This window comes from Poromitra crassiceps (assembly GCF_964638095.1).
Source record: "Poromitra crassiceps genome assembly, chromosome: 14".
NCBI classification, from domain to species: Eukaryota; Metazoa; Chordata; class Actinopteri; order Beryciformes; family Melamphaidae; genus Poromitra; species Poromitra crassiceps.
Window position 1 is genome coordinate 18,737,146 of NC_139633.1, and position 24,771 is coordinate 18,761,916.

Sequence of the window (24,771 nt, forward strand, 5' to 3'; positions counted from 1 at the left end):
CCCTTATTAACAAGAATAATAATTAGTAGTCCATTTGTAGTCTGGTTAGAGTGTCTATTCAGTATATCTGATCAGAGTGATGTTTATGTGGCGTTGTTGCCCACTTCTATCCTGATTTCTTCTGGAGCATCTTTCTGGGGATCCTTGATATTCTTCACACATTTCCACTCCTCCGTCTCAATGTATTCCTCCTGCTGCTTCACATCCCAGCTCAGAAAAGAGCACTTCTTCCTTTTCACCAAGAGAATGAAAGAAAACCATGTGATAATGTGTCCTGATTAAACAAAAATGTCTCTGGAATTTTATACACATTTTTATATACACTCTAAAAGCTTAGCCTTATCACACTGTTTCACCAGCTCATCAAAGGGCTGCTTTTAATGCTATTTATAGCTTCTCTTATTTTGAAGCACTACACAGAACCAAACTGTGGATGACGCTATGTAGCGCCCACTTAGAAACCAAATGGCTCTTGATTACTTTTATTGAAAAACATTCACATGCTTTAGACTTCATCAACAATGATTCAACATAGTGATTTCAAGTAGGGCTTAAATCTGGTGATCAGTAATTAGTCATTTCATTCCAAAGAGAGATTCAGATACCGGTACCTTATGCGGTATTTTGTTTTGGTCTGTTTAGGATTCATTAAAGAATAACTGATAAACCATCGTAGATCGGAACCAATTGATGAACCGTCAAAACTGAAGAACCATTGGGTTCTGTATGAGACACTTGAGATGCTGCATGGAATTGCTAATGGTTCTTCAAAGAATAATGAGAACGTATTAGAAGTTCAAGTGGTTCTTCAAGTATTGTTTCTACAAAGCACCACTTAGCCAATAAATAATCTTCAGCAACATCTTTTTCCCACGACGCTGGCAGCAGGCCAGGCCAGGCGGGCAGAAGATGCCAAAGACAGACACTCACTCACTCACTCACTCTCTCTCACTCATGGACGTTTTAGTGAAGGGGGCTGGGGAATAGGGGCTGTAACTAGGGATAGGTAGGTCGTAGAGAGTTGGAGTTCGAGGGGTGGGTAGGGGGAGTGTCTGCGGGATGTGGGCGGGTTAGGGCTAGGGGTAGCCAGGGTTAGGGGTAGGTAGGTTCAGGTACCTCAAAAACATTGCCTAACTGTGCCGTGGGCTTCAAGGTATTTGCGCTTGTTATTTGAGACCTCAGTATTACATATTTTCACCTGGTAAAACCACTCACAATTTCATGTAGGCCAGGATGGCTACTGCAATTAGCAGGAGGGCACAGGTTGAGCTGATGAGCAAGGCCTTTGCTGGCGCTGAAACAATAAAACACATTAGCCATACAAAACAAACCTTTTCCAAACACTAAATATACTTTCAATACTTTCAATTTCCTGCACAGTATGAATCCTAATAGAACCAATATCCCATACCTCCAATAGAGCCCTGTGAACTGCTTCTGGACTGGGGCCGTTCTGCCTCTGTGTCCACGCTGTCAGGGTGTGGGAGGAGAGAGGCGGAGGAGGAGACAGTGAGGGAGAGGACAGAGGAGAGAGACGGAGAGGGTGTGGATTGGACTGGAGGAGCGGTGGAAGCACGCTGGAGGCTGGAGCTGGTCGTGGCCTCAGGAGGAAAAGGAGTGTGCTCCCGGTTTCCCTTGCTGGTCGATGGGCTATCAGCCATGGTATCCTTCAGTTCTGTCACCATGGCTGTGATTAATGTATAGAAATGAAGGCCATTAGAGATTATATAAGAGTTATGAAAGTGTATTTCTTAATAATGCATTTATTAACTACTACATTTGAATATCATTTAGGCAAACAATTTCCTTTGAACTTTGTCACATGAACTGAGGGAGTGCAGCAGGAAGTCACTCTAGGGTGTTTTTCAATTTTCCATTTCCTGTCACATTCATCATCTGATAAAATACAGCATGGACGCACTGGAAAAACAACCAGGGCACATGGAGGTCAAGGTTCAGAGTGCAACAAGGTCACGTGTTACATCTCATAAATCAAATGGACAGTTGATGTGAATGCCAACATCTAAAGGAGAGTAACTGTACTACTGAATTTAAACATCCAAATGGTTCCTACTGTATGTCTCTGGGCAGATAGGTCTGTATTAAAACGGTGATGCCAGTAAATTAACAGCTGTATTGAGAATGAAGTGGAAAAAGGTGAACAAATTCTGGACACATTGATGGTGTCCAGACATTATTAGGTATAGAAATAATAATGTCAGTCAGCTGTAGAAATGTAAACCAATGTTGCGTGACTCCGCAACATTGCTTGACTTCGGTCATTAATTCATTTAACATTTTGGAACCAATTTCCATCAAGCAAACATAGATTTGCATCGTTCAGAAAACTGGCTTGTTCTGGGTTGTTGCAGACCAGCATCATTTGACATTCCCCTAATGTGAAAGCATGCCATACAGCAGGAAGTACATACACAAGATATCATACCTGATTTATTGAAGCAGAACACATCAAACACCTTCGTAACAGGAGCTCTCCATTGCACCAAGCCGGTCTTGTTTTGCCCACAGCTTTCAATGGCTTTGATTCTGGGAATGACTGCAAAGTGTTCATCAGTCCATCCAAACCTGAGCACAGCATAACAGAACAGAAGAGAAAGGAACAGAACAGAACAGAACATTTGGTAGGCAGTGGTATCCAAACTCATAGGCAGCACACACTGAGAGACAGTTGAGGCTATATTGTGCACTCTGCTGTACAACAGCCATACCTGCATGTCTCTAAGCCCTGTGTGAGAGCTTCCTGGACTTGTGCCTTGGAGGCGATGGTCAATCCAAGGGATGAGCAGAACTCCCTCGCCTCAGAGGCATTGAAGGCATATACAGGCTGGTTGAGGTGATTGAGGTAACTAACCTGGAACACTCCAGCAATGCTGCTGTTGGCTGCTGGGAAAACTGGGGATAGTATATAAAAGCATAATAAATATTTAGATTTAAGTTGACTATTTGGAGACACACACAGAAATCTATTTATTACTTGTTTAACACTGTTCAAATCTGTGCAAATTAAATAATTTCTAACGCTTGGGAGAGGAGTTGGCAACATTGATGTGCAAAGACGAAAAAAAAAGTTAGGTAAAAGGTAGAAATATAAAAGTTTTGCATAATAGAAATATCAAAATAGCTTGAATTTCTTACCTCTGATTTGGCTTGCGTCAATCTTTTGACCAGAGATGACCAGGGTCATCATAGACAACAATGGCACGATGCAAAGCCACATGAAATGCATGACTGGTCAGTAGCAGAGATGGATGAATACTGGGGATGACAAGTGCTGCACAGTTTGTGCGTCTGTGAGCCAAACGACAGGGTTAGACAGAGGTGATTGTGTTGAGAGGGCTGTGCAGACTCCGGAGACTGCCAGAGTAAGGGAAAAGGAAGAAGGAAGTGCCGTCCAAAAGGTCAAATCAAGTGATCATATGGTGTAGGGACGACGGCCAAGAATAATTAGAGAACGCATCCAACTCAAATATTCTTTGTAGACAAATGCAGACTGTCTGAAACAGGTTTTCAGAGAAGTACATAAGCAAGAGAATTGTTGGATCTAGATGAAAATGTGATCGGCTACTCGGAATAAAGAACATACACATCCAATACAAGGGTTAAGGAATAAGGAGATGCATAGAGTTTCATTTTTTATTTTTATTGATGTAATGAAAGCCTGCCCTTATGCTGCACTCCGCAGAGAGAAGGGCATTTGCACTGTCACTGACATGTGACGTCGACATCTGACACCTAGTGCAAATTATTTCCTCCCTCTGGGTATTGCTAATCGTGAACAAGCTGGTGATCCCTGGCATCCTCTGACGAGCCTCTCGACATCCCACTTCCACAAAAACATCTCGTCCACAAGCCCCGCCGGCAGGAAATGACGCAGAGAGAGATGATGAGCAAGGGGGGCAACGCTTTGGTCAGATGTGTCAATGAGGTTTGGGCATCATTGATGACGTATTGGGGGGCTACCAAAGCGGAGATGTGTCCCTCGTCTTACGGAGGGCCTTCATAGTGTTTTCTAATTAGACTAAGATCAAGTGGCTCCCTCAGAGACTAATAAGCGTACTGTAATGAGAGTAGGATTGATTTTTTAAGTGCTGGGCAGTGAGAAAAGGCGTGGTTTTAGAACAAGAAAATTAAATTTACATTGAATCCAAAAGTAACTCTTTACTGCATGTTATTATTGGGACTAAAGCACCTATCTGCTTTGGTAGCATCTTAGGCCATGTTCACACTAGGAGGCCAAATCCGATTTGTGAACTTTAATGACCTATTAATGATTCTATCCAGATTGGTTTTATGGTTTCCAATCTGCTTTCGACTGATGTGTCTTCAGTGTGGACGCGCTGATCACCCTAATCAGATTTGAGAGTGTGGAAAGCACCTTCAGAGCTAGTTGTTTACTGACACCTATGTCGTTACCTAACCCATCCAGGTAGGCTTGTTGTGTCTGGACACAGATCCGACTTGAACACTTGCCCAAATCAGATTTGTGGCAGTCAGACACTGTCCCAAATCAGATTTGGGAAACCAATCAAGATAGTGACTTTAGTAGTAAATCAGATTTGCCTGTAGTGTGAACATGGCCATAGATGGATCACTATGAAAATAACAGCAGAATGTTTTCAGGCACCTTTATTTCAAGGTGAAGTGGCAAAGCGTAAAACCCACAACAAGCACACAACACAGGTAGGCAAACGTGCAAAGAAGATCTCAGAAAGTCTCATGCCGTCTATAGAGTGCTCTCATATGAAGAAAATCTTTCAGTGCTCTCAAGACACAATCCAAAACAACACAAATGAGAACCATCAGCTGCAAAATATTGCACTTAAGGAACTAGGCTACTTTGGAATGTGCTTTCATTTTAACTGTCTCCAAATGTTTAAATAGACAATATATACATTTTACTGTACTAAAGAAAAAAAAATATTCCTTTCATTTGTATATCTTTAATTATGACTTAAAATCTCTCAGGGACTGTATTACCTATTGGACTTGAGATATTATACATTAATATTAGAGTGTAGATAAATGTACACTACACAATCTGTCTTCTGTCTGTTTTGGCTAATGGAAATCCAAAGTGCCACTTTCACTTCATCAAGAGTACCAGAACCAAAACGTATAATAAAGTATGCATCTAATTTGAATAATATATCTTTCATCACACTATATAATTGGTCCCTAAACAGAAATCATCTTTGCTTTTCCTATCAAAACAAAATTATAAGTTAACCGTGAAAAAACTAAAATATCCAAAACCTGAAAAGCCTCCCAAATCTACATTCTTTGACCCTAGACGGCCTAGAGAGTCAGAGTCATGGATTCAAGTCAGCTCTAGTGTGGTGATATGGTATGATGACAGAGACTCTCCAGACGGAGGTGCAGAACGACTGCCGATCTCTGTGTTATTATTCTGTAGTCGGGTTCTTTGGCTGCGCTGCTACATTCAGTCCAAAGATCTTCTTCTTCCCTTGGATCATGGCTTTTTCTGCTGATGTGTCCGCATGGCCGTTGTAGTAGTCACTGAAATATGTAAATATATTGACAACCAGAAACAGCACCAGGAACAATGTCAGGACAATCCAGAGGAGGCGGTTACTCCTGGAAATCTTGGGGCAGAACCGGTCAAGGAGAACCAGGACTTCCTCCATCTTACTGTGAGGACAATAAGGAAAAATAAATTACAATCTGGTTTTCTCACCTCATACAGTACAGATTGCTGTCTAAACAAATTGAATCACAGGTCTTTGGCATCAGATTTACATTTGTTTCAAATGATTACAGATAGTGGCTTATGTGATTGGTGTCTGGCTAATAATACTTGGCCTACTGTAAATAGATAAAGCTCAAAGATAGGTCAGTAGAGCATCGCTAAAGGCGTAAGGAGTATCTTTCATCATCATGATCACTATACCAGTAATGCATAATTATTAACCATTATTCACCACCAGAAGCGCACTACAGTTAGACACCTATTTTAGACAAAGGTCTGATGATCAATTTGTCCTTACAAATGCCAGTGCTGGTGCAGAATGACACTGGAAAATATGAACGATTAGTAGCCTCATTTGTACAAATGTGCTTTTATCTTCAGTATCAGTGCATACAAGCAGTTCCCTGCTCTGTAGCAGTTCCCTGCCCTGTAGCTGGCCTTAAGTGGGTATTGGGTATTTACATGAATCTAATATATTGACCTAGAATATGAATTAGAATATGAATAGGATACTAAAAATGATGTGACCATGCTGCCATGCTAGCTTACATCAGCATGCATTTTGAGTTGACCTAAGTGCTGTTAGAATGCTCTCCCTACAATGCTTGTTCAGTGCATTGACAGTAAATATCGTTCAGTGTCAAAAGAGCCTAAGTGCAGTTACGCTCTTTTGGCAGCAAACAACTTCACGTTTACTGTTACGGTTTTCTTTTCTTCTTTTTTAAATTAAAACCTATGGGTCATGATTTCAGTTATGTCCTTTTGGCACTGAAAAAAAACTCACTGAGACCTTTCAATTGATATATAATAGTCATATTTGCCCTAAATCGCACTTACGCCAAGCCCTCGATTTCTACTCATGCCATTTCTATGATCATATTTGATTGTTTTGACAAATGAGGCTCTTGATCTATTCAAACTATTTTAATGCAGGGAAATGGAACTTTGAAATGTGCAACATGGAGGAAAGGCTTATTGAGAACGAGCTTACTATCGAGGTGAGGACGATATCGAAGTGCATTTTTATGAATGAAACAACAGTGTGCATGATATTTCTACATGTCTCTGTCTGGTCTGAACACATACATCTGATTGGATGTATTGGTTGTGATCAGATGCATGCTTTTTATATCAAACCAAAGAGTCATTGTTGCATCACCATATGAAGAAAGAAATGATAAACATATAACAACATACTTAAGGCAGGAAAATATGTAAATCACCTGGTGTTCTTCATCTTTTTTCCACTCTCTTCATCCTGAGTTTCTGATTTAGGCAGTTTCTCCTCAACTTTCTCCTCTTCATTCTTCACTTCTGGGATCTCTTTGGATTGCTTTAGTCCCTCTTGGTAGCTGGATATATCCAGCAAAATATGAACACATAACAAAATGCATGACAATATCCTCTAGGGCGACAGTGACAAATAATGTCATTATCAATGTCAGTGTACCACATATTTTGTTGTTGTTCTGTGTAAATATCGATAAATTTACTGTATGTATAAGTTGAATTTATCTGTACAAAGTTCTAAATGAATGATATTACATGAACTTAATGAATATTAAATGTACCAATGCAGCCTCACTTATGACGACCTGACAAGTAACGATAGTATGACCACAGAGACAGTGTGTTTGTAGCTATAGTATAACCACAGAGAGACAGTGTGTTTGTAGCTTTAGTATAACCACAGAGAGACAGTGTGTTTGTAGCTATAGTATGACCACAGAGAGACAGTGAGTTTGTAGCTATAGTATGACCACAGAGAGACAGTGTGTTTGTAGCTATAGTATAACCACAGAGACAGTGTGTTTGTAGCTATAGTATGACCACAGAGAGACAGTGAGTTTGTAGCTATAGTATGACCACAGAGAGACAGTGTGTTTGTAGCTATAGTATGACCACAGAGAGACAGTGTGTTTGTAGCTATAGTATGACCACAGAGAGACAGTGTGTTTGTAGCTATAGTATGACCACAGAGAGACAGTGTGTTTGTAGCTATAGTATGACCACAGAGAGACAGTGTGTTTGTAGCTATAGTATGACCACAGAGAGACAGTATGACCACAGATAGACAGTGTGTGTTTGTAGCTATAGTATGACCACAGAGAGACAGTGTGTTTGTAGCTATAGTATGACCACAGATAGACAGTGTGTGTTTGTAGCTATAGTATGACCACAGAGAGACAGTGTCTGTTTGTAGCTATAGTATGACCACAGAGAGACAGTGTGTTTGTAGCTATAGTATGACCACAGAGAGAGTGTGTTTGTAGCTATAGTATGACCACAGAGAGAGTGTGTTTGTAGCTATAGTATGACCACAGAGAGACAGTGTGTGTTTGTAGCTATAGTATGACCACAGAGAGAGTGTGTTTGTAGCTATAGTATGACCACAGAGAGAGTGTGTTTGTAGCTATAGTATGACCACAGAGAGAGTGTGTTTGTAGCTATAGTATGACCACAGAGAGAGTGTGTTTGTAGCTATAGTATGACCACAGAGAGACAGTGCATGTTTGTAGGTTAGTTTCTCTGTAAACTGAGAAAAAGAGAGAAAGCCTCACCCTTTAGTGTACGCCTCCTCCTCGATCTTCGCCTTGATCTCTGCTCTGATCTCCGCCCTGATCTCCTCGAGGTTGACAGAAGGCTTGGCTGGTGCAGATGGCTCACCTTCCTGCTCTGACACACTCTTTCCACTGCATTGTTTCAGATAGGAAAGAACAATGAGCCTTGGCTGCGACCACTATCACAAAAAACATGATGATAACTGAGAGGACAGTGGATTCCCACTCCATCACAACATCACAACGTTCCATCACAACACTGCGGCCTTGTCTTAATGGACACACTGGAGCTCGGTTGAAAGGGAGCGCGCACGAGAGCCGCCGTCACAGGCGAGAGGCTTACGTCAAAACCCCAAGTACAAAAGCAAAAATGTGTACGTGGGAACTCTTAAAAAATGTTCCTACAATCTTAAGGGACCGGCACTTTGCACAGTTGTTATTGCTATGCTTGTGTTCTCACAGAGCAAGGGGACATCTTCTAGCTCGGGTACTCAAGCACTCTAACTCTGGCTCACCTTATAACGACGACATGATTGGAGCCTTGTGCCTGGACTTTGTCAGACTCTTACACAAATGTTTATATTACATCCCAGCAGAGCATACTGTATACTGTAAATCAACCACAGCTTAAAATTCTTTTTTCCCCTTCTTCTTCTTTTTAAGCTTGCAGAGCTATTTTCACATATAGCGCCTCTCTCTCTGTAGCGTATGAGGAACCGCTGATACAGGTGGTTCCTCTGGGAATGGGTCCTGGGGAACATTTCCTCAAAAGTCGCACAGGATCCTGATGCAGCAGAAAATGTCATTTTGATAAGAGTGATGATTAGATGTTCAAGCTTTTCTTGGCCCATTGTTTCAAGGAACGTGACCTCGGGACTCAGGCTATGGCATGTGCACTGTGTGCGTGTGTGTGTGCGTGTGCGTGCGTGCGTGCGTTTGTGAGAGCAAGAACACAGCAGTACACACAACATACCATTCTGTTGTTGGTTGTGCAGCCTCTGTGGAAGCATTGGCTTTCATATCACTCGCTTCACACTAAACGGCAGAAACAAAACAATACTGTCACTGCTGATATTCATGACTTAATGGAGAAGTTGTTTACTCACGATCAATTAACTCAAAGCATTATGAGACAGTTATAGTTATAGACTTACCAGGACAGAAAGAGCAGCAGAAGCGGGGGCAGCGATGGGGCCAGAGGCGAGGATGGGGCCCAGGCCCGCTGTGACTGGGGTCTGACCCGGGATGTTGAGGAGGTTAAACTTAGGAACCACCGCCACACTCACCCTGCGTCTGGGCAGCGCCTAGTCCGTCCAGCAGGGTCAATGTTAGGAGTGAGAAAAAGATGAGTATTAGAGATGCTAAATATTTAGACCTTTACACCTGCAGAAGCGTGATGATGTCACAACAACTGCATGAACAGTAAAATAAATCTAAACAAAATCAATATCCTAAACATTTGTATCAGATAAACATATGCACAGAAACAGAATTTGGAAAAACTAAAGCATTTTACCTTTCCAAGAGTGAGGGACATGGACCTCGATGGTCGTGGAACTCCATCATCTTGAAACGATACAGAGGAATACAGAGCGCAGGATTACATAAGAGCCTAAACCTTCATGTTCAAGCTGGTCTCATGCCCAGTTGCTCCAGTTCAGCTTAGTGCTCAGTTGAGCAACATAAGCATACTGTGTGGTTGCACTGGCCAGCTCCTAGGTGAGAATATGCTTAACTGTTAGTCCATGGGCCAGACCAGATTCCGGTACCCCTCAAGGTGGCAAAACTTGCTTATAATTTTTGATAAGACACATGTCTGCAGATTATATTTTGGTATGATAGCCATTCCTTAGTGGTACTGTAGCTGTGACACAGTTACCAGCTTGTGAAGTGAACCACCCCTAAAGTAAATTGCATTTTAGATGCTGGTCAGCTGGTGCATATCCTGGGTTAGGCACATGGTCAGGGCATTTTTCAATGTCTTATAATATTGTGTTTTGACCTATTTTAAAGGGAACCTTCTTAGCTGAAAGGCAGTTGTGATTTTTCCTGACAAATATAGAGATTACTTGAGCTCTTCAAACCGTCAATGACACACATTTTTCCATAATTTTTGCCTAAATTCTAGACTTTCTTTTAGCCCTGTGGCATCAAGGAACATCAGAAACACAAAACACAAAAATTAGAATGCTCACAGGACTAAGGATTCTGGAAATGTATAATACTAGGCCTAGGCTCGCCCGCTGGGCGGGCTCGCTATCGCCTGCTCTGCAGCTCGCCGAGCTGGCCCCCTCGCATACGCACGCTGCACGGCCTCGCCCAGAGCTCGGCTGCTGCGTGGCATCGCCTGCCCTATTGGCGTGCGCAATGTCTCCCTCTCTCTCTCCCTCTGTCCCTCTCTCTCTCTCTCCCTGTCTCTCCCCCTCTCTCTCTCCCTCTCCCTCAGTCTCTCTCCCCTCCTCTCTCTCCCTCTCCCTCAGTCTCTCTCTCGTGTGTGTGCGAGTGTGTGTCACTGATGACATCATCAGTGATGTCACAATGATGTCACAATGCCTATGTATGACATCAGTGATGACATCATCACTGAACTATAGCCTCAGTTTTAGGGCAATCAGGCTCCGTCAGGTCACCCACACGGCTGCTCTTTACACCCCCTGAAAGTTTTAGCCCGATCGGCCAAACTTCTGCTCACACACACACACACACACACACACACACACACACACACACACACACACACACACACACACACACGGACATTTCTCTTATTACAATCCTGTTGAGATGCAGGTGAATGTGTCTTAGTTATTATGGCCTTATTCTGCATGTGCGCTGTGAGGGCGGGGCCTTTATGTGTCCAGGCCCAGGGCCCATCATGCCCACTATGTGTGTGTGTGTGATGTGTGATGTCACAGAAATCATTTGCAGAGGTCTACTTAGTTTTCTCAGAAGCCCTCCTGTCCTGCCTGTCCCTTCTCAGAAACGAGCCTCTGAGTGGAAAGAGAGCGGTGTGTTCACACCACAAACAACAACTGCTGTTTGCTTCAAGAGGAAACCTGCCTGTCTGCTGAGAAAAGGGCCTAAACACCTCCGCCCTTCACTGAGCACTTTACTGGAATGCGGACGCCAGACTAATACTGGGTAGGCATCAGCTTTCAGCTCGGTGTCAACTGGCTACCAAAGTGACATCCGCCTTAAGGTTTGGCGTGTTGCATTCTGAGATACTTTTCCGCTGACCAAAGTTGTTGTTTTTGCACCATTTCTGTGTAAATTCTTGAGACTGTTGTGAGATCAGCAGTTTCAGAAGGGTTGCACCAACAACCATACCCTGCCGCGGTCAAAGTCGCTTATGGTGTGAGTTGCATACGTCAGTTAGTTTGTTCAGCCATAGTAACCACACGCAACTCCAGCATTGGTAAAATAGCTGTTGACACGTTTGATGTTAAATCCGCCAAACCGGAGCTTTGAAATGAAACCCACCACGTCTCTTGCCCAGGACAAAACTATCCCTTATTTTGACAAAATGTTCCATACGTTTATGGGCAATTAGAGGGTTATTGTGCTTTTGGCTTTAATTGAGTGTACCTTCCTGTGCTGTAAATCCTGTGTTATTGAGACAGCGTCCAAAATTAGCACCAGCCACCAGCCACCAGCTGGTAAAATATGCAAGTGGCTGGAAGATTTGCTTCACTCACCATCCAAAAAAACCCCCACAATGGTCTATCTATCTATTGAGTGGCTGGTAAAATTTTAACATTCACTAGCCATTTGACTGGTGGACAAAAAAGTTAATTTTGGATTGTTATTGTTATTGTGCTGTTGGCTTTTGAGTGTTCAGGTGGCTGTGCTGTAAATCCTGTTGAGAGTCAGGTGAATGTGTCTCAGTTATTCTGGCCTTAATTCTGCATACCGGTATGTGCGCAGTGAGGGGGGGCCCTTTATGTGACCATGCCCAGGGGCCCATCATGTCATAATCCACCTATGGGGCATAAGATGTTGGGAGAAGTACATTCCTCTATACCAGTGGAGAGGAGTGGAACAAGATCCCTAACGGAATTAAATCTGCATATTCTCTAAATGGTTTTAAAAACCTGAAAAAATGATTGCTGAGTAAACTAGAGTAATGCCTTCCGTTGTAATGGTTATTGAACTTGTGTGTTTTTGCGAACCAAAACCAATTAAAATACCAAAAAAGTGCTAAAAGAAAGGGCATGCATGGTTACCAAAACCTTGCCTGGATAAATAAAGGATAAACAAAGTATTTTCCACCTGCAGACTTGAAATCCATAAAGTTGGTTGAGTTTTAATTCTCTCTCTCTCCCTTCTAGGACTTTGTTTGGTGTAGCTTTACCTCCAGTGTCTACGGACCCTCCGTAACAGCGATTTGAGTTCTGGTTGGCCAGCTTCTTAAATTCCATCAGCTCCGCATGGTCCTTCTCATAGGTCCTCTTCAGATTCTCGACATATTGCATCATGACCTCTGTGGCCTTGTTCATACGTTTCTCCTGTTGCACAATCAAAGGACAATCGACCTGTGTTACAGTAACTCTAAGTTATTGTAACTTTAAGTTACATACCGGTAGTTACAAGTTACATACGTTTGCACTCCTCTTGGCTTTTCACTAAGTTCTTGCAGGAGTTCTGCAATCATTTGTGATGACAAAAACATCCAACCAAACAACAAATCACTCAGGATTTCAATAAACGTATGGCTCTAACATACATGAAAGTCATTCTTCCAATTCAATGCCTGTTAACGCCTTCTCACATATTCCAACGCGATGGCGGAAAAGGCGCCGTATTTGTTATTGTGGTAAAAACCTTCTTGTTTTCAAACAGAGAGCCAAAGTGAACTCCTACTTCCTGCTTCAGCACTGTACCAGAGATTTTCCTCCATTCCATTTATTTTCCCATAGAGATTTCGTAAAATGCTTATAAAAAAAATGTTTTACTTGTTCAAACCAAACGGTTCAGCTATATTTAGAATCGGGAGAGACCATAGAACATTTCACTCTGACCAAAACTTAAAAAAACTAAATTGAAAAAATATTTTCTTTAAATCCGCAATATTTTTAACATTTTGGTCCGAGTGAAATGTTATGTGGTCTCTCCTGTTTCTAAATATATGTGTACCATTTAGTTTGAACAAGTAAAACTATTTTTATATGCATTTTACGAAATGTCTATGGGAAAATAAATGGCGGATGAAAATCTCTGGTACAGTGCTGAAGCAGGAAGTAGGCGGTCACTTTGCCTCTCGATAGAGTCAAAACAATTTCTCATATGAAACCAGATATTACTTCAACTTTGGCACTCATCCTCTTCCTCCTCACATAGCAAACATGCATGTTTTTCCTGCATTAACCTTCTACTGTGAAATGAAGGAATCTCTCTCACACACACACACACACACACACACACACACACACACACACACACACACACACACACACACACACACACACACACACACACACACACACACACACACAATTCTTTGTAACAAATACAAAATATCCAACCGTGTGAAACAGTGGATTCCAACAACCAATAACTGAACATTTTAAGAACAAATAAAGGCCATTCAGGATCTCTGCCCCAAGATTATCTGATATTCTGCCAATTCGAGTAGATCTCCAGCTATCCCAACTAGATTTAAGATTTATGTATGCTATGAGAGCTTATACTTTGTGCCATTGACATGCTATCATTGACATGATATTAGGCAAGCAGCTGTAAAAACAAAAGACACAAACAAATAAATAAATAATTTGTTCAAAGGCCCGAAATCAAATTGTGAGGTACTGGGTCATAAATAGCTGAAGAGCTTTGCACTATAAATATATCAAGCAGCAACTCTCTGCTCATTTAGTGATGTTTGCTTTGGCCAGTATGAGGGCAACCATAACAACAGATTGCATCTTTCACAAACATGTTTTTATGTGGTGCCAAACAAACATCCCAGACATCACAAGAGAGTAAAAAGTTCAGATATGTTTTCACATTGCAGCATTGTTCTCTTTTCATTGAGCTGTTCTGTTGAATACATCTGTGATGTGTCCTGCAGTGGGTTTCATGGTTGGAATCAATTCATGAATGAACTCGTGCAATTCCAACTCAGCTGAGGAATTGGAATTTGAAAAAACAAAACAAAACAAAAACACAGGAAATGAACGAAATTGTGTAAAATTCAATGTTTTTTCTTACCACATAATACATAATGTTATATATTATCACTATTGAATATCATAAAAGATTAAAGGTACTTTTCAGGTGGTATTTGATGTATAAAGTATGCATGATACATACATTATGATTAGTAGGATTACATTATGTGTAATGTATTTTATGTTTAACTGTGTCTTATTTGATTCTATCATGATTTATAATGTTCGCAAGACAAGGCAACCTCTCTTATAAGTTTAAAGGAACTCAAATCTGTGTCTCGCCATTCCAATTATTTTTCCATAGAGCCGGGTGACAATTCCAAATGCGGCTCCAGGAATTGAATTGGAATTCACCAAGCATTCTCAATTCAATGCCTTGACCCTGCAGTGGCTTGCTACCTGTTGTGCTTTGGATGTGTGTGTGTGTCATGTCACTACCTGTCGAACTGCTCCCACTATCTCCGCCCTGCTGGACAGCCGAGTGGCCAGGCGGTGCAGCACTGCCACCGTCTCGATGAGACGCTGGTAGGCCTCGCGCTGCTCCAGGTTCTGCCACTGTGGCGCCGTCATCTGTAAGAAACCAGCCTTTCAGTACCGCACTCCCAGAAAACACACTCACCGCTGTCCTTAGAAAAACGGAGATACTAGCTAAGATTGAAAACCTCCAGTGAGGAAAAAGTCAACTCTTACTGGATTTAGAGTGCCTTGGACATTATGCATACAACTCTTACTGGATTTAGAGTGCCTTGGACATTATGCATACAACTCTTACTGGATTTAGAGTGCCTTGGACATTATGCATACAACTCTTACTGGATTTAGAGTGCCTTGGACATTATGCATACAACTCAAGACTTTACTTTTTTCTCACTGGAGTTTTTTCGAGGTAAGAGCTGGTATCTCAGTTTTCTGTAGTTTTGGTGTTCCCAATGAACACCTAAGGAATTCAATATTTCATCTTAATCCACAGGTGTTGTCATTGTGTCTAATTGTCACTATAGGACAGCATCTGTAGTCAGACAAAACAAATATTCACTGTGGAATACTTACAGGAAACATTACACTTCAAAGCAAGTACAGGATATATTTGCAAGAGTGTTTTCTTGTCACTAACATTATGTAAAGGAAAAAAATGGGATGAATTCTTCTCCATCCAAAAGCTGCAGCACCATTGTGAAATCTGCTGTAGAGAAAAATGGTTGTTACTGTAACAATCGGGTCCAACATGTCCGCTTGGCTAGCGGGTCTGGTCCTTTATACCTGGAGTGCGAGAGATCGCCGGATCGAATCCTGCTCGAACACTACATTGGTGGGGCATGATACCTCGAGGAGCATGATAACCTTGAGGGGGCAGTCTCGCTGCGGTGTGTGGCGCACGGAGGTTGCGGAAGTCCCCCCAGTTGAGCCGCCGCTCCTGGCGTGCATGGACGCGACCTCCAGAAAGACCGGACGACTGTAACACTCGGCTCCAACATGTCCGCTTGGGTAGCGGACATGTTGGGAGCGGGCCTTGATATGGGATATGGTGGATGCCTGGAGTGCGAGAGATCGTCGGACCGAATCCTGCTCAAACGCTACATTATCATTTGCAATCATGAGGACTGACCTTTAATGCGCCTTTGAACTCTTCGAGTTCCTTCTCCGTGTTTTCCTCGGTCAGGTTGCGCTCCCTCTCTGACTGCTTGAGCCGCGTCTCCAGAGTGTAGTTATCATTACGATAGGCCAGTGACAGCTGGATAAATGCGTTCTGTGGGGAGGAGAGGATTAGATTAGCATTAGCATTAGAGCGCTCACATACAGTACACGAAGGGCCAGGTGGGAAAACATGAAATCCAGATGATGTGTTGACGATGGAGACAGTGGAGGCCTTCAACAATCCAAATGTTCACACAGATACACAAGACTGAATGGGTCTGTTTCCTTGCACACTGGGCAGCACTCCATGCCCAACCCAGCTAATATGCTTTTCCATCAGTGAACTAGTGATCGTCTTGAGACGTGAAGGCAGCAGGCCTGAGATAATCCCTGTGACCCTGAAGGCAGCAGGCCTGAGATAAACCCTGTGACCCTGAAGGCAGCAGGCCTGAGATAAACCCTGTGACCCTGAAGGCAGCAGGCCTGAGATAAACCCTGTGACCCTGAAGGCAGCGGGCCTGAGATAAGCCCTGTGACCCTGAAGGCAGCAGGCCTGAGATAAACCCTGTGACCCTGAAGGCAGCGAGCCTGAGATAAGCCCTGCGACCCTGAAGGCAGCGGGCCTGAGATAAACCCTGTGACCCTGAAGGCAGCAGGCCTGAGATAAACCCTGTGACCCTGAAGGCAGCGAGCCTGAGATAAGCCCTGCGACCCTGAAGGCAGCGGGCCTGAGATAAGCCCTGTGACCCTGAAGGCAGCAGGCCTGAGATAAACCCTGTGACCCTGAAGGCAGCGAGCCTGAGATAAACCCTGTGACCCTGAAGGCAGCGAGCCTGAGATAATCCCTGTGACCCTGAAGGCAGCGAGCCTGAGATAAGCCCTGTGACCCTGAAGGCAGCAGGCCTGAGATAAGCCCTGCGACCCTGAAGGCAGCGGGCCTGAGATAAACCCTGTGACCCTGAAGGCAGCAGGCCTGAGATAAACCCTGTGACCCTGAAGGCAGCGAGCCTGAGATAAGCCCTGTGACCCTGAAGGCAGCAGGCCTGAGATAAGCCCTGCGACCCTGAAGGCAGCGGGCCTGAGATAAGCCCTGTGACCCTGAAGGCAGCAGGCCTGAGATAAACCCTGTGACCCTGAAGGCAGCGAGCCTGAGATAAGCCCTGTGACCCTGAAGGCAGCAGGCCTGAGATAAACCCTGTGACCCTGAAGGCAGCGAGCCTGAGATAAACCCTGCGACACTGAAGACAGCGGGCCTGAGATAAACCCTGTGACCCTGAAGACAGCAGGCCTGAGATAAACCCTGTGACCCTGAAGGCAGCAGGCCTGAGATAAGCCCTGCAACCCTGAAGGCAGCAGGCCTGATATAAGCCCTGTGACCCTGAAGGCAGCGGGCCTGAGATAAGCCCTGCAACCCTGAAGGCAGCAGGCCTGATATAAGCCCTGTGACCCTGAAGGCAGCAGGCCTGATATAAGCCCTGTGACCCTGAAGGCAGCAGGCCTGAGATAAGCCCTGCAACCCTGAAGGCAGCAGGCCTGAGATAAGCCCTGTGACCATGAAGGCAGCAGGCCTGAGATAAACCCTGTGACCCTGAAGGCAGCAGGCCTGAGATAAACCCTGTGACCCTGAAGGCAGCAGGCCTGAGATAAGCCCTGCGACGCTGCCAGTCGACCTCCCAGTGTTTTGCAGCGAGGATCAAAGCCGATCTGCGCAGCATTCCAAACGCCGTCCAAGCGAACGCGGGCCGGCCGGGGCTGAGAGGAGGAAATCTATGACCTCTGACTGTCCTGCGCCAGACGCGTCCTCATGGGGGCAGCAGGAGGGGCTGACAGACTCTCTTATGTTGGCGTTTCTCTCCACAGACAGGAAATCATCACACAGGCTCTCGCTCTCATCAGGCCTGATCAGGAACAGAGAGCCACTTTCCTGTGGACACGACGCCACCCAACGCACACAGCCCATTTTCACTACTGTGTTAATTGACTGCTGCGGTAAGAAAACAGGGTGATTATCATCAACTCGGAGCTGCACATGTTCAGCGTATGAGCGATGATATCTTTTGGCTGCAGCAGTGTAGGATGTAAATTTACTGCGCAAAGTAAACAGATCACTTTTGCGAGTAAATTCCCTGACCTTTTCTAAGACGATTCATGACGACAATAACATTTCCAGGGACATCTTAACAACAAGATTTGTTGACTGACTGAGGCAAATGATGCAGAATATGGCACACAGCAAGGGATAGCATTTTAAGAGCTAACCCTAACCCTAACCTTTTAAGAGCTTGCCATGTACTTAATCACAGATCAGATATTTTAAGTTCACTAGGCATCGATTCCTAAGTTCGCTCGCTGCGCCCACATTGCCAAATTTATAGATATAGATTATATATATGTTTTAATATATCGGTATGGACATAATGATAATGAAGGATCACATGGGAGTTAATTTCCAAATAGCTAAGTAGTACTTTACTGTATTTTATAACATGTAATTGAGTAAAATAGTCTCGTATTTAACAATATTCAGGCTTTCATACCACACCAGTGATTAACCATTCATTAAAAGGCACCACAAAACTGCATGGACAATGTTGGACAATATAAATAACTTTTTTGTGACTTTGCATCTTCATTATGTATGGAAATAATATTTGTGAGAATAACAAATAACCTTTATAGATCAGATACCAACCTCAACTTCTTTTTCAGTAAGTGGAGGTGCGCTGGAATAAAATCAAAGATGACTTGTTAGTAAAGTAGGTAACACGTGTATTTTTTTAGACAGTATAACTGAGATGATGATGATGATGATGATGCATTCAAGACACTTCGGAACTCAGGAAAAAAACAAGCTCAGAAAAAAATGTATTGAACAGTTGTCGAGGTCGGAATAACAGGTCGGAAATTCGGGTATCATTTCAGAGCTGCGACTTGTCCGAGATGACGTCATCAAACATGGTGGCCTCCGCTATAGTAATGGATTATAAAAATGCTTGCTCACCTAATTTGATGTGTATGCAATCTGTTGTGTTGTTTATATTTCGCTGTGATTATAGCAATATGTTGAATTTAACTGCTACTTTACCAATGACGTTAGTTAGCCACTGTTTGTTAACGTTAGCTATCTACCTAGCAACGTTAGCTGTGAATTTTTTTTTTATACCCCGAACAGTGTGAGCGCAATCACGTCGGAAGTCGGAAATCTCGATTTGAAACTTCCAAGTTCCGACTTGTCTTTAACATAGAATTACTAGGCAGAGAGAACATGTCAGAAGTTCATGTCAGCAGCAGCTTCTTGGCTTGTTACGCACCAGCCTGGCAGGCCCCGGTGAAGTTTGAGTTTTCTTAGCATCACGTCTGAGATGTTTGGCATGGCGTCAGACTTCTCCTTAGCCTCGTCCACACTGCGGGAGTTTGGAGAGGGTAGAGGGCCTGCAGGCATATTGACAGACACATCAGGCCTCGACTCTGTTCCATACAAAATACATCTTAGAAGAGCCATAGATCATTTATGGAACAGAGTCGATAATGATCAACAATCAATTAATAAGCGATCAATCAATAATTTACTATAACAGATTCACCGGTCCTCTTTTCCAAAATGACAAATCTTTCATAAAAAGCCTTGTTTTCCGTGATGGGCTAATGCCCCTCACATACTTTAATAACAATCATGCCATCTGCTGCTGAGACTTTAAAACAGCATTCCTGTCTGCTATAAGATTGCCAATGCACTGAAAAGAGGAGGAAAGAGGAGGAATATAGAATAAAAGACCAGAATAGATCATGTTCTTGGTCTGTAATATCTCCCTGAGGCTCAGGGAGGCTCACTGTCGATACCTCTTTCTGTCCTTATATGATACCTTTTTCCTGTTCAGCACTTTCACTCAAGTCTGGTAACTTGGAGCCCACAATGCTTTGGTCCCGCATCAGTTTGTGCTCCTGTACACACGTACGCAGGCACACACACACACACACACACACACACACACACACACACACACACACACACACACACACACACACACACACACACACACACACACACACACACACGAGACTCACATTAAAGTCTAACAACTAAAACAGCTGTTGTGGCATATAAGGACCTGAACACGTACAAGACAGTTGCTCTCTTTGCCAGAGCATTTTATCAGAGGGATTTTCAACTTTCAACTTTGACCCTCACTGTACCTCTCTGAGTTTGGACAGTTTCTGTGTGCCGCCAGGCTGGACTGGCAGGTCCTTGTACCCTGAGGACTTGAACAGAGCGTCCCGCGGCTTGTCTGAGAAGGAGAAGGTCTCCTCCGCGGTCGGCGGTAAGCCAGGCGCTCCGTTCCTGGCGTTGAGGGTGCCGACATTGTCCCAGGAGACCGCTCTCATTAGCGGAGGGAAGGCCCCGATGGTCTTGATCTCGGCCGTGCACGGTGCCTGCTGGGTGGGGGGTCGAGGCACAGGCTTGGCCACCCCCGTCGCTGGGGCCTGACCGGGGCTTCGGCCCAGACCGGCTCCCTCGTCCGCTTTAGCGACTCCTGGAGGACCGAGGCTCTTCTTGGGGACGCTCGGGTCACAGTTCTCCTTCTGAACAGCAAAACGGGGGGTGAGGGTCCCAGAGGACACTTTCCTTTTCTCAAGGGGCTTCCAGTCCACCAACAGCCTGGGGCTCTGACGAGAACAAGACAATATGATTACTACTGTGGTGTGAAGAGAGCCACAGTATTAGCATTATAATTCCATGTGTGGTGATAAAAAAGGCTGTGGAGAGAGGGAGATTGTTAGTCTGACCTCCTGCTCCTGGGTTGTGACATCGGGTTTCTCCCGCACCGATGGAACCTCCAGATGCTGCAAGAGACAACCAGACAGCAAATGTTGGAGGGTTAATAAGTGTTGATTGGTTGATTGAGCACAGACAGTCTTATTACAGTTGCAGTAACCAGAAGGTTCTGAGCGCTATGAAAACAAAGTGCTTTAACATGAATGAAGAAAAGCCAAGTAAACATCCCTTCTATCAGCAGTTGTCAGGTTGATAAGCAAATCTAATCATATAAAGACATAGTAACAACATCAACAAATGCCTTATGAGCGAATGTGTGTGTTTATATGTGTTCATTTTTAACACTCTCAGTTTGACACTGACAATGCACCAACCACCCAAATTCATATTTCTGCTGTATACCACACACCTGCTGCTGTATACCACACACCTCTGTGAGTGTATGTTGTATATTGGGTGCCAGAAACAATAAAGCTTTTACCTGACCGACAGAGCTGCCATAGGTCGCCTCTGTGGGTCCCACTGCTGGAAGAGCACAACACGACTGCTTACATCATTGTGACGAAATACAGTCGTAAACTGTTGAAAGCTATTTGCAGCACAGCTGTAAAGCACGCAGGCACAAAATGAAGTACATACTAATTTGAGGGGGCACAGTTTGTGAGCTACTTCTAGATGAACAGGGCGAGGATGATGGAGTCGGAGTTGGAGTAAGACCTGTGGATGAAACACTTGATTTAATTGAGTTCAACCCTTCCCTGTCATTTTGAAGGTAGCAGAGTAAGGTCATTAAGGTAATTAATTAATTAAGGTAATTAAACCCCACCCCCAATTTTTGTGGGGAGCCGAAAAGTAGGGTAGGGTGCAATTGGCTTGTCTTTCTTCCAGGTGATGTCACCACCACCAGTTCATAACCCTACTTTCACCATTAGGTGTCAGGCTACTCCAAAGACTTGGGTTGGGGGTTTACCGAGTAACTAAACCCCCAATCAAAGTCTGTGGTGAAGCCTTAGTTTAAACTCTTCAAATTAATTGATTATTTATCTAGGGAGAGAGAGCATGCTCAGATAACCCCGCAAAAATAAGAGAAATACTGGGAAAATATTCTAAATGTTAAGTTACTTTTAAGTGAATGAATCATGAATGGACAAAGATATTGGTTCTATTGTATATCTTCTGTATCATAATATCATCTCCTTAATACACTACGTATACAGGGTTTTCTAAAACATGCTTACATATGTTAGTTTGCATACATTATATTTAAGTCATCATCTTGCTGCAATGTATTTTCCTGTGCTTAAGAAGTACATGCATCAGTGTCTGGTTCAATATAAATGTACTGTACTGCGGCCTTCTTCTAAAATGTTTGGGTCTGTAATATTTGCTGTACTCTAGATCCAAATAAAAGTATTTAAATGTGTGTGTGTGTGTGTGTGTGTGTGTGTGTGTGTGTATAGGTGTGTGTGTGTGTGTGTGTGTGTGTGTGTATAGGTGTGTGTGTGTGTGTGTGTGTGTGTGTGTGTGTGTGTGTGTGTGTGTGTGTGTGTGTGTGTGTGTGCGCGCGCACACTACCTGTGGGGGAGTCATTGAGGCTGCTGGTGGAGCGCCGGCCGCGACGCGTCAGGAAGCGGTCGCTGACCATCTTGGCCTGCTCCAGCAGCTCCAGGTTCTTCTGCCGGTCCTGTTCTGAGAGCTGCGGCTCTAGCAGCTGGTCTTTCACCAGGTCAATCACGTTGCCTGTGATGTCTAAGGGAGGGACGCACACGCACACACACACACGCGCACACACACACACACACACACACACACACACGCACGCACGCACGCACGCACGCACGCACGCACGCACGCGGTAAGTCAATTAAAAACATATTTGCAATTAGGACCTGCCAAGATATGAATGTGAAGGGAAAAAAAACATAAATCGACATAAAACAGTTATAGACTAGCTGCAATATTAACTAGCAGGCAGGTGCAACACCCTAATTGATCACCTGGGAAAGCTTTAAAAACAATCAATAAGTATATCAAAGAATTAATATTGTTTACAATGATCAACATTCTTAAGAGTGTTTCAAACACAGGTGCCACATGAATTGGAATGAGCTTTCTTTGTGAAAACGGTGAGTGCTTTTGGAAATCATATGTTTAAGGAAGAGCTGTATTTCCAACTGCAGTAGGTTTCCAAGGCATAAACGGCTCCTGCCAAAGAGGAATTCATAGACGGGTGTGTGAGCCGTTGGATTTCACATCAGGTGATCAAGGATGAGGGTGATCAGGTGATCAGGGATGAGGGTGATCAGGTGATCAGGAAGAAGCAGCCAAGGATGGATTCTGCTTCTTCTGCCTCTCAGAAAAGGGCAACAAGTCAACATCAAAAGTAATCAACACAGCAGAAGCATTTCAGGTATGAGGGAAGACTGTGTTTGGGTAAGGTGATGTAGCTTAGCACTTAGCGCACCAACAGCTTCTTCTCTCAGGACTCTGGGACACTGATGACCAAACTTAGATCTTCGTCAAGATGAAGGTTTCCGATGGATTAGACGAGAACACTGTTTTGTTTTCCCCAGCTTGCTATAAGGTGAAACTAATCTCTCTCTGAAAAAAGTCTTTATGACTATGTCAATGCCGTGTGATTTAGGTTGTTTCAAGTGAGGAGCTCACTTCTGGGTTGTGTGGGAAAGGAAATTCAACAGGAACATTTAGTAGATGGGAAACTTGCAATGTTTGCAATGTCAGCTGCCACCTCCTTTCATAGAGCTGTTGTTTGTCAGACTGAAACCACAGGGGAATAGAGCAGAAACACAGAGAGAGGCTGCAGTACAATCGATTCTTCCTTTGCACTAAGTGGGATTCAGAAGAGCTTTGTCTACTGGGGGGGAACGCTCTTGTAGGCTACCAAGACTGGGTGAGGTTCACTTCACTGACTTAAATTTGTTGCTGGGCTAAAAAAAAAAAAGTTTAAGAAAACTTGTTCAAGATCAAATCAAATTTGCCTAAAAGGCACATTCACATCTAGAGCACTAACTACAAATATAACTATAACTATAAGAACATGTCTACGTAAATAGTCTGTGTTCCCAATGAATTATAAAAACATCCAAAACAAGAGCGATTGTTTCAAATGAAAAAGCTGGTGTGTTTCTCAGATTCTTTGTTTGCCGAGGAACTGATCACAGAAAAGCAGAAGAACCCGGCACTATTTGACAAAGGCCATCCCCTCTACAAAGATGTTCTCCAGCTCCTCTCTCCTTTCTTTGCAGCAGTTCATGAACCCAAGAGAGTGAGTCAAGTAAAAGCAAGGCAGTAAAATAAAGTAAAAACCAAACACTCTCCTTGCTAGCAGAGCTCGCAAAGGTAGTGAGCACACTCACCAATAATAATAAAGCTTCAGGTGCACGGCACAAAAGTAAGTCAAAGCAACAAGGAACGCCAGCACGCAATGAATGTCCTTTCAAGGTTTTATTCCGTCATCGAGACCATACACAATGGACGTTTCAGCCAACAGGCCTTCTTCAGCGTTCTTCATTGCGTGCTGGCGTTCCTTGTTGATTTGACAGTAAAATAAAGTAATCATCCTCCATTTTGGCCTGAAAATGTGTATGGGCCCCTTAGTACTGTATGTGTTGTGGCTATCTATAAAACTGTCTGGGATTACTCACCAACTGTGGTGATGGGCGCTCCGGATGAGTTTCTGGCCAGGCGAGCTCTGGGACTGTGAGGTCTAAAGTTAGGAGAGGAACAGGCAGGTTACAGCACACTGAGGTCTAACGTTAGGAGAGGAACAGACACGTTACAGGACACTGAGGTCTAACGTTAAGAGAGGAACAGGCACATTACAGGACACTGAGTTCTAACGTTAAGAGAGGAACAGGCACATTACGGGGCACTGTGAGGTCTAAC

General features: G+C 43.7%; 2 protein-coding genes across 2 annotated transcripts in view; both read right to left on the reverse strand.

The window, feature by feature from the left end:
• Nucleotides 1–83: 83 nt before the first annotated feature.
• lyve1a (lymphatic vessel endothelial hyaluronic receptor 1a) lies at nt 84–3,205 on the reverse strand (the record flags this gene model as incomplete). Its single annotated transcript, XM_083650647.1, has 7 exons — nt 84–231; nt 1,216–1,294; nt 1,412–1,687; nt 1,801–1,920; nt 2,447–2,586; nt 2,730–2,913; nt 3,157–3,205. 7 exons carry the CDS (start codon nt 3,203–3,205, stop codon nt 84–86), a joined length of 996 nt encoding a protein of 331 aa, XP_083506773.1.
• Nucleotides 3,206–3,809: 604 nt separating this feature from the next.
• The window catches only part of mrvi1 (murine retrovirus integration site 1 homolog), a gene marked incomplete at its 5' end in the record, with an annotated part of 50,574 nt that continues 29,612 nt past the window's right edge, over nt 3,810–24,771 (reverse strand). The window contains 18 exons of the mRNA XM_083650648.1: nt 3,810–5,670; nt 6,952–7,080; nt 8,290–8,421; nt 9,263–9,324; nt 9,444–9,593; nt 9,806–9,855; nt 12,641–12,794; nt 14,895–15,026; nt 16,063–16,203; nt 18,784–18,814; nt 19,403–19,523; nt 19,955–20,033; nt 20,286–20,756; nt 20,877–20,933; nt 21,347–21,390; nt 21,505–21,582; nt 22,441–22,614; nt 24,531–24,592. Of these exons, the coding sequence (XP_083506774.1) occupies nt 5,424–5,670; nt 6,952–7,080; nt 8,290–8,421; nt 9,263–9,324; nt 9,444–9,593; nt 9,806–9,855; nt 12,641–12,794; nt 14,895–15,026; nt 16,063–16,203; nt 18,784–18,814; nt 19,403–19,523; nt 19,955–20,033; nt 20,286–20,756; nt 20,877–20,933; nt 21,347–21,390; nt 21,505–21,582; nt 22,441–22,614; nt 24,531–24,592 (2,314 nt within the window). The 3' untranslated portion in view covers nt 3,810–5,423. The remainder of the gene's footprint in view (nt 5,671–6,951; nt 7,081–8,289; nt 8,422–9,262; nt 9,325–9,443; nt 9,594–9,805; nt 9,856–12,640; nt 12,795–14,894; nt 15,027–16,062; nt 16,204–18,783; nt 18,815–19,402; nt 19,524–19,954; nt 20,034–20,285; nt 20,757–20,876; nt 20,934–21,346; nt 21,391–21,504; nt 21,583–22,440; nt 22,615–24,530; nt 24,593–24,771) is intronic.